Below are 10,657 nucleotides of genomic sequence, written 5' to 3' on the forward strand. Positions count from 1 at the left end.
GTCGATTAGTGATGCCAGTGGCACTAGTTATGTTGGTGGTGGTGGCTGCTAGAGGCAGCAATGGTAATAGAGTAAGAGGTAGTAGTGGTGGTCATAGTTAGTTTTGATTTTCAAAGGTTTTAAAAACCAGATTTTCTAGCTTCCATAATTTTAAAAAAAAATTAAGACTTCTAAAAAAATAAAAGTGGAAATGAGGTTACCAAATAGTCTCAGTTTCTATGTTTCTAAAATAAAAACCTTTCTAAAATAAAACTAATTCCTAGGAAGTAGAAGCTATGCCAAAAAGAGAATAAGCTACTAAGCTTTTTTGGTGGTAGTCTCAAAGAAACCCGGGTTTAAATCTAGATTTCATATGGGTTTAAAGGTAAAAATGTAAATGTGTTTAGCCAGCTAAAAAGTATAGTTGGACCGTGCAATAATTTTATACTTCTAGGGTCAGATTAGATTAAACTTTTAAGCCTAAATTACTTTTAGGACAAGCCTGAGTTGATTTAGGTCCCATAAAATCTTGGCCTAACCAGTGCAATCTTGACCTAACTTGTATTGGAGATAAAATATATGGTATATATATATATATATGTATGCATATAAAATATATATACCATATATATATATATATATATATATATATATATATATATATATATATATATATATCAAATAACTTTCAGAGGATGTTTAGTTGGAAAGAGTGGGGTCTGGAATCGGAATCGGAATGGATGACTCGTATTCCAACCGTTTGGTTGAAAAGAGTCCCATTCTGATTCCGATTCCGATTCCGATTCCAAAGTGGAAGGAGAATGGTTCAATCTATATAGAACTCAATCCCTACTCTCCTCTATGGATTCAAATTTTTATTTCAATTTCAATTTCGATTCTGATTTCGATTCCGATTTCGGTCATGAATCAAACGCTTCGGAGGATTTGGCCATTCCCATTCCGATTCCAAGCCTTTTCGATTTTCATTTCTATTCTGATTTCGATTACGAACCAAACACCCCCTCAATTGAATCTCGCCTTCATCGATGTTTTGCATGCTAAGGATATCTTGGAAGGACTACCCACATCATACGGCCCATTGGCATGGTCCCTTTTATCCAAAAAATAATTTAAATTAGATCAAAATGTAACCACTACTTTGTTTGAGGGAGATGACCTGCTAGGCTAAACCAAATTTAATTGGGCCGAAGAAAGGAAACATTGCATTAGATAGAACCAGCTCATGTTTGAAGGGTCTAGCCTACGTTAAGGGATTATTTGGTTGGGATAATTAAGATCTGAAATGAGAATCGGAATGGATGACTCCTATTTCAAGTGTTTGATTGGAGGAGAATCTCATTTCGATTTCCATTCCAGAGAGGAATGGGAATGATCCATTTCTTTCTATAGTCGAATCCGGCCTCACCTCAAGAGAGTCAAAATCTCATTCCATTGGAATGAGATTAAAAAAAAAAAAAACTCATCAGGCGTGGAATGCGAACACTGTGGCCAAGGGAGGGAATGGAAGAGGAAGAGCTTGGGGAGGAGGTTGGAAGGGACGTCAGCGGTGACGATGGAGGGACGACAGTGGACGAAGCGGTGGAGCTGGGGGATGGAGAGGCCGGTGCGGCAGTGGAGGAAGTCGAGGATGACATTGGGCTTCACCGGGGAGGTGAGTGGGGAGGTGGGACCGAAAGTGGAGAGGAGGCATTAGCGTCGAATGCGAGAAAAGAGGATGAAGGAGTCGCGGACCACCAGAGGGTTTGGAGGGATGGTGGTGGCTTGGAGGAGGCGTGGGCCGCCATGGGGCAGCGTGAGGAAGCCACGGACCACCAAGGGCTTGGGCGATGGGTCAGAAAAGGCATTGGTCCCACAGAGGTGGGGGTTGGGTGACACGAAGAAGCGGAGGAGGCACGGGAGGCTAGGGTGGTGGTGGTGGCTCGGAAGAGTGGCGAGCCGTGGATGGGGGTTGGGAGGGCACAGAGAAGTGGAGGAGATGCAAGGGAGGCCAGGATGTGGCGCGGAGGAGATGTGGGGGGCGGGGGGCAGCGCGGAGGAGCCTCGATTTGCACCAGCGGAGGTGGGGGGTTGGGTGCGGTGATGCCATGGGAAGAGAGAGAAAGATAGAAGAAAAAAAAAAATAAATCTCCCCTCACCTCTTTATCTTATTAAAAAAATATAATAATAATAATAATAATAAATAAAATATTATTTTTTAAAAAATAATATTTTTTGTTTCAATTTTTTTAGATGAACCAAATAGCAACAATGAGAATCATCGATTTTGATTCGATTTCAATTTCAATTTCAAACACGAACCAAACGTTTCAGAGAATTAGACCATTTTGATTTCGATTCTAATTTATTTCAATTTCGATTTCTATTCTGATTTCAATCGTGAACTAAACATCCCCTAAATCTTTATTGACTTATTTGATCTGCATTTCTTTAAAGTAAAATAGGGCTTGGCTGAGCTTTAACCTAGCTGGTTCATCACAGAATTATGTTGAACAGGTCCTAGTCCGACCCTGACCTAGTCCATGCGCACCAAAGATGGAGAGCTAGACAAACATATACCTGTCACTTTTGCCTATTTTCCTATGACCAACTAAAGTATGGATGCTTTTCTACTTTTTGTGGACTCACAATTACGACATAATCCTGATTGTCCTTATTTTATGTCTCCCAACTAAAGGACTAATCCAAGAACAAATTGATACCCTATTTCCACTCATGTATGATAACACACGACACCGAAGACAATGAAATGTCCAACAGGCTAGCATCTCCGGTGAGTTTCTCTCATATATAATATAAATTTTTTTTAAAGTATCCCTTCTCCACCATACTCAATACCAACTAATATGATGAATCCCAAGTGAGTAGTTTTTTTTTTTTGTGAGAAAAAACTGGTGATTTGCGGTAGAATTTTTTATTATCATATTTTAACGTCATCAGGTTTTCAGCCACAGATTTTTTTTTGGAATGACCAAAAGTAACAATGGTTACTAATAGAAGTGTCTGAATTCCGTGAACATCTAGCCTTTTTTCAGCACATCATTTTTTGTCATAACATGTATTGTGCATTTATAAAAAAATCTTTTACATGTACACCGGTAATATCGATTTTATATATTTAATTAAAATTGATACTTGCAATAACCAATTAAAAAGTCACTTTGTAGAATTCTTTCTTCATACTCCGTGTGGTCATGCCACGCTAAGAAGGATTATCCAAAGGATTCGCATCTTAAACTATTAACTATTCCATTTGAATACTTAGCAATGAACATTCTACCAAGCAAATGCTCAAAGTTAATGGACTAGTTGCGATTGAATGGATTCATTTAGGGGATATTTAGTTGGGGAGAGTGAGGATCTGAAATTGAAATCGGAATGGATGACTTCCATTCCAATCATTTAGTTGGAAGAAGTTTCATTCCGATTCTGATTCCAGGATGGAATGGGAATGGCTCAATCTATATAAAACTCAATCCCTATTCTCTTCTGTGGATTCAAATTTTCATTTCAATTTCGATTCTGATTTCGATCACGAACTAAATGTTTCAAAAAATTTGACCATTCTGATTTCAATTCTAAGCTATTTTAATTTTTATTTTCATTCTGATTTTGATTATGAACTAAATACCCCTTTAAATCTTGTGAGTTTACTCTGCCCCAAATATAATATGACTAAATACCAATGTCGACGTTGGCTTGCACCAGTAAATGTGGTCACGTCCAGTCCGGTGGAGTGCAGGGACTAGTTTAGAGTCACAGAGCAAGCCCAGGATGAATTTGTACTAATCTCGTCAAACTGAGTGTTGGGACCCACTAAATCTGGACACCAAGTGCACATTGTAAAATAGTCTCGTCAGGCTACATGCTGAGCCTAGTTTGCATTAGATAGCGTTCAAGCCCAGTAAATATGAGCTAATCCACTCACACGCACACAAAAACCAGAAAGAAAAGTCCAGTTAGGCGGAGTGCTGGACTAGTTGAAACTTATAGGGGTTGGACAAGATAAATTTATCTACTTCCCTCAGGCCACCTATGAGCTTAATGCATGCAGATACTAATCCCGTCACACCGATCACCGGGACTAGTATTGTGAAATCATACCAGCTGAAGACTCCCGTCATGTGGGGAGCCCGGGACTAGTTCAGACATGATATGGCATTGGAGATTGCATATAGTGTAGGTAGGATAGGATAAGAAAAATTTATCTCATATAGTATAATAGTTTAAAGTCAAACAGTCAAACATTTCTCCAAAATAGACTTCTCTTGTTTCAAACTTAGAGGCTGTTTTTGGTTGCTTATATTTCTAGATGCAGCTACATTTAAAAATATATTGAATTTGTATTTGCAAGTGTTAATTTGGTTTGTTTGAATCTAAGAATTACAACTGTAGTTTTTGTGTTTGCTTGTTTAATATGAAAAGAGTGCTACCACTTTGCAGCTAACGTGATAAAATTACTTTCACTAATATTATATATATAATTATACTATTTATAATTAATTAATATTGATAATAACTACATCATAATGATTATTATCACCTTATTATAATAAATATTATATTTATATATCTTTATATTATAATTATTGTCACATAATATTGCATCATGATAGTATTAAATTAATTTTTATAATTAAAATCATAGAAATACTATTGAGAGAGAGAGAGAGCTTGCATTTGGAATGCAACTTTTTTTGGCCGCATCTCTATTTATAGTAAAAGAGCCTGAGGGTGCATCTCAATTGTCTACATCTATCTAGTTGCTAGCAATTGGAATGCAACATCTAAGATCTAGGTGCCTGTAATCAAAGAGCTTCTTAAAAGATGATTACCTTCCATTTATCAGATTTATGGAAAGATGACAATTTCTAGTACTCATTGTCTAGGGTTTTATTTTCAGTCCCTTATATAGATTATAAATTCTGGACTAAATAACTTTTAGCAATTAAGTTCTTAATCAATCTTCACTAAACAAGGTTAAGAATCTCTAGGATGCTTTCCTTCTTTTCTCTTCACTAATTCATGTCTCATTATCCATTTTCTACCAATCAGCATCCCAACCTCTCCTTCTCCTTCCCATATTTTTCTCCTAGTGGGACACTTATCTTAGTTTCATCATACAAGGCTCAAGACTTATGCTTCAAGAAGGTATGTTTTTCTATTTCGCTTTCTTCTTCATTGATTTGCTCTTATTCGTACGTACCTTAATTAATTTTTAAAACTTAGTAACCCCTAACATTTTTTTTATTAGTTTTGTTGGGTTGGCTGTGCTTTAAAGTTTTTTGAAGAAAAATTCTATTACCATGGAAGATATGAAAAGGGACCAAGGCCCTCATCTAATCGAGTAATCCTACAAGACGTTTAGGAAATGCCCTTTTGCCATGAAACAAAGTTATGCATATCGTTGTGGCATGGCTGTGCACCACTGATTATTATTTCTTTTTTCTAATCAATCATGATGTCTTTATCTTCAACAAGAATAGGTTGGTAATTTCTTATTTTTATTGGATAGTTATATGTAGGTTAGCAAACTCATATACAGTAATATGGAGTTGTTTGGAAAATTTATGCACATCTATATACTGTTATACATCATTGCTGGAAAATTAGCAAAATTATACACGGTAATATACTGTTGCTAACAAAATTCTACGGGATTACATATAGTTATTTATTATCTTGAGTGTTCCAACTCAGAGGTTGTTTTTTGGTTTTTCAGGTTAAGGGATCATTTAAATTCTTAATGACCTTGGACAATCTCATCGATGTATGTCTGTGCTGCAATTAATGGAAGTGCACAGTTCACCGTACTGTAACAAAATTTTGGATATCCTACTCTTTTCATTTCTTTCCACAAAATACACCTGAGATTTCCGCCCAGTAGTCATGAAAGTTGAACTTGTTAAGAAAATCTAGCTTTCTTTAGGTCTTTTTGACTGCAACATATGTTCTGCAATGTATAGTCATGCACATAACCATGAACTTAGTATATATTTATATATGCAAATATAACATCATTGATATGCGTGAGTCTAATTATGTATTGTATGCACATACTCGCGCCAGGATTTGCGTGTGGGCTTAACAATAATTTTTCTTTATATTGGTGAAGGGCAATGCAGTCTTCAATTTCAGGGTTACTTTTATTCATGAGAGCTAGCAACCATTATGTTATTTTCGGGGTCCCAAGATTTTCAATTAGATGGCATTTATGTTCAACTTCCTTTTTTTTTTTTTTCCTCTTTTTGAAGAGGTGGAAGCATTTAGCCCGATGATGTGATGAACAAGAATGATATATGTCCACTTCGAACTTATATCTGCCGTATGCAAGATGATTTTTGCTCATCATTCAACTCTAGCTGCTGCTCAATCTCAGATAATTTGCGTAGTTATACATGGTTTACATGTTCATACACACTTATTGTTTCAATTATACACAATATTTATAAATGTTTGTTGATAGGTAAGACGTCTATATTGTTGTAGGCCTAAAGAGATTTGCCCCAGATGCACCGGTGTGGCAAAGTAAGTATAGTTCCTCACATATGATACAAAATTAATATAGAGCAAGCATGGGGCAAAGATGCGGCATCACAAAAACAATGGCATTAATGCTCTGCAAAGGTACATGCTAATGAAACATCCATGCATAGAGAGATGGACTGTTCACTATTAGAAAATCAAACATTGGCATATGGATGGTGGAGGTTTGCACGGTAAAGAGCACCCGAAGACATCTAAATAATGGGTTTCAATTATTGAGGGAGCAAGTTTCGTGATATGATACCATATAAGCTGATGGAATGATGAAGAATTCATGTAGCCTGCGTAGAAAAAAGGTTGCTAGGACGGAAATGTATAGGAGTGATAATTCTTGGACAACAAACTCGGTTGGTATTGTGATACATAAAACGAATTCTGAAAGCAATATTGGGTGTTAAAAATAATATTCCTGTCCGACCAGGAGAAAGATCGATGAACAATGAAGTAAAAAATAAAATAAAATAAAATAAAAGTCAAGCAGGCAAAATAACATTCTTAAAAAAAATGAAGAAAAAATTGTGAGAAAAAGATTCCACGGTCAAATTCAATTGAAGGCGCAGAAACAAATATTCTACTTAATTTTCAACTAAAATACGATTATATATAAAAAAATAAGAAAATAATTTTCTTCCAGTCTGATCAGAATCGAGGCATAAATTCCACAAACTTGAAAGTAGATGATAACTAAAAAAAGACCGACAATGTCAGACACAATGACAAGTTTTTCGCTTACTTAGCCCATTAGCATAAGTTACACTAAATTAATAATATTAAAACTTAGCGTGTTTTTTTGGGAAGACTGGAAGTAAGGCTGAATCATTTCAGTCTTCATCTACGGGTGAAGTCATGTCACATTAATAGCGCGTGCGGGGGTGGGCGGAGAAGGCCAGGGAAGAGCGTTGGAACTTTTAGGGACCCGCGATTAAAGCACTTTGCCCCCTTTGGACCGGTGATTTTTTTTTTTGGTAAAGGCCTTAGGACCGGTGATTAAAGCAATGGTATGGGATGGGATAGGGACGGGGATGTGCCCCGTTAGGACCGGTACTTTTTTTTTTTTGTTTTTTAGTAAGAGGGACCAGTACTTGATTGCCGGTCAACAGGCAACATTGGCTACTCGTCACAAAGAGGTGCCCGGAAGGACCGGCAATTAAATTGCACACGAAAAAAAAGAGACCGTGAGAAAAGCGATTCCAACGGTCTCGTTCTCTGAAATCAAATAGACGCAGGAATCGATCCGGATTGATGGACCAGGAGATCTAATTATTTTTTTAATAAAATATGATTATATATTGAAATATGTAAGAATGGTTTTATAAAAAAAAATATGAAGGAACGATGGGCACGACGTTCTAGATTCCCAGGCAGACACAAAAATGAAACATGTTGAATAAATGTGACCAGCACCTTAGTCGCACCACGTAATAGATTCCTAGGCAGACACAAAAATGAACCAGTATTATGTAATACACAAAAATGAACCAGTATTATGTAAAACAAATGAGATTAGCATCGTAATCACTTGGGACATATGATAAATAAACTTTCGAAACTATCAAGTTCAAGTCCTCCAATCTAGGCTGCTTGGGTATCCTCCCAAAACCCCATTGTCGTTGACCACAACGGCTTGAAAATAAAACAAAATGAAAAAGAATTCTTACCAAAAAATTAAAAAAATCTTACCAAAAAAAACAAAAAACAAAATGAAAAAGAAGAGATGACAATTAAATTGGCATTTAATGAGATTAAAAACTCACCTGAGATGTCATTTCATCTTATTTTTTAGTTTTTTTACTTTAAAATGGGAATCCCGCTGGTACAACTAAGCATACCAATCTTTATACACTCCCATCCAGATCAATCCTCGGTGGCCTTATCGAATTCCTCTCCTTCATTATATGGTTTCTCAAGCAGAAATAAAATAAGGTTGCCACTATTGACATTACCAGTCCTTTCCATGAAATGGTTAAGCTGGTTGGTCGCGGATCCTATACTCCATCTCGAAGCAGGAAAATATGCAATTAATTAATACTGAAGTAATGTTGAATCTAAACTATCTGCAGACGAATATTGTAATTTTCAGCAAAGGCGAAGCAAACGAATTCCCAAATCCTGCTCTTCTCTTCGATGTCACAGACCTATATTAACAAGGAGACGTCCAAGAAATTTAAATTTATTATAGCGTCAAAAGACCATTTATTCCTTCAAGATGGAACTGAGAAATATTCATGGTAATCTATAAGTTCCAGCGTTACAAGAGTAGTTACTCATATAAACTAAGACAACATACATTCAGATACTAACGATAGATTCAACATATAAACCACAAGCATCTGCATGGAAACTAATCCCGGCTGAAGAAAGCTACCAGACGCTCCATCAACTCCAAAGCCTTCTTGCACTCAGGCCTGAACATATAGAACACATGCTCCTCCCCCACCGACTCCAGCAGATCCACTTCTCCTCCCCACCCACTCTTCGTCAGACCTTCGCAGTAAGCCTTGCCCCTCTCCCTTAGCACGTCCATCTCCGCCACGCACACCAACACCCGCTCGCACGCCACCCCCGCCATCCCCGCCACCCCATCCGCCATCGGGTTCGCGCACTCGTCGTCCATCCCCATCCTCCCAGCGCACACCAGTTGCCACAGCCCCTCTATCCCAGCCCTCACTCCGGCGTCCCTCGTCTCCAAGCCCACCGGTTGAGTCCCCCAGAAGAATGGGTGCAAGAACGCCATCCCTTTGATCCTCACCCCATGCTTCAGCCCACCCTCCCCCGCTCTAACCGCCATCCTGTGAGCAATGTTTGCGCCGGCGCTGTCGCCGGCCAAGAATAAATGCTCGAAATCTGCAAGATTCGCCAGCCATTCCTCGTGTCCGCCCTTGGCATGCGACGCCACCCACTGGAGTGCGCGGAGGGAGTCGTCGTAGGCGATAGGGAGCGGGTGCTCCGGCGCGAGGCGGTAGTCTACCGACACGGCGATGACGTTGGCTCGTGCAACGAGGGAGCTGACGAAGAAGTGGTAGGGCGGGCAGTAGGGGGAGCCGATGCAGAAGCCGCCGCCGTGGTAGTAGACGACGATCGGGAGCTTATTTCGGAGGTGGCGGGCCGAAGTTGGGAGGAAGAGGCGGGCGGCGATGCTGGTGTCGGAATCGATTATGACGTCTTTGGAGACCACGCCGGTGGCAGGGTATGTGGTGGCGGGGAGGATTTCGGTGCCGCAGAGGCGCTCGACGAGGCCGCTCTTGTAGGTGCGGATGAAAGGGAGGTACTCAAATTGGAGTTCAGCTTTGGAATCCATCGGTTATGCGATGGTGGGATGAGATAGCAATTGCTTGGGTTTGCTGTGATCTTGCGTTGGGGGTTGGGGTGGGGTGTCCTCCTCGACGAGGGTAGTGCGGGATTTGCGGAATGGTGATTCACAAGGTAAAGATTAATAGGGAGGGTCTTTTAGGGAGTGCAGATCCCCCGTGATAAAAACTTATTGGTTAGGATAAATTTATTATATATATCTTACATCATCCAATAATAAATTAATATATTATTTAAAATAAATAAAAATATATATTATTATCTATATTTATTTAAAATTTTAAATAAAAAATATTTATTTTTTATTATTTTGAATAAAAAAATTATATTTTTGGATGATGTGCTAGTTGTTATTGGATGGTGCAAGATGCACGTGATAGACTTGTTCTAATTAATAATTTTTTTATGGTGCACCCACCAGCAAACAACGAGCACACAGATATAGACTGTACGTATATGTGGCACATGTTGCTTGCTAGCATGATGCACCGCATGAGCATGCACCACGAGGAGCCGGATTCAATGATGAGTGGGGGCGACTTTGAAGGTCAATTGCACCTGATGCATGCAATAAAGAGGCCAAACAATTAGGGTTTGTAGGGCTATGATTGCATAGGTCCAAAGGAACCAGCTCTTTAATACGGATGGGATTTACTTTCTTTGCATGAAAGGATGACCGGTCTTCTCTCATGGTGACGTTGACCGTCCAATTGACTGATTAGCTTTGAGATATGGATGAAGGGGATAATGGAGCGAAGACAGATGTAGCGGACACGATGTGTTGGTTTCATCATCTTTAATCTTT

The 10,657-nt window shown here is 38.8% G+C and overlaps 1 protein-coding gene across 1 annotated transcript; it reads right to left on the reverse strand.

The window, feature by feature from the left end:
- Positions 1 to 8,709: 8,709 nt before the first annotated feature.
- LOC105041382 (probable carboxylesterase 2) lies at positions 8,710 to 9,956 on the reverse strand. Its single transcript, XM_073254161.1, has one exon. It carries the CDS (start codon positions 9,839 to 9,841, stop codon positions 8,885 to 8,887), a length of 957 nt encoding a protein of 318 aa, XP_073110262.1. The 5' UTR covers positions 9,842 to 9,956; the 3' UTR covers positions 8,710 to 8,884.
- Positions 9,957 to 10,657: the final 701 nt, after the last annotated feature.

The sequence above is a fragment of the Elaeis guineensis genome, chromosome 3 (assembly GCF_000442705.2).
Source record: "Elaeis guineensis isolate ETL-2024a chromosome 3, EG11, whole genome shotgun sequence".
Classification (NCBI taxonomy): domain Eukaryota; kingdom Viridiplantae; phylum Streptophyta; class Magnoliopsida; order Arecales; family Arecaceae; genus Elaeis; species Elaeis guineensis.

What these genes read in the sequence shown, in the direction of transcription:
- LOC105041382 (XM_073254161.1), bottom strand. Translation starts at nt 9,841, where the DNA reads ATGGATTCCAAAGCTGAACTCCAATTTGAGTACCTCCCTTTCATCCGC.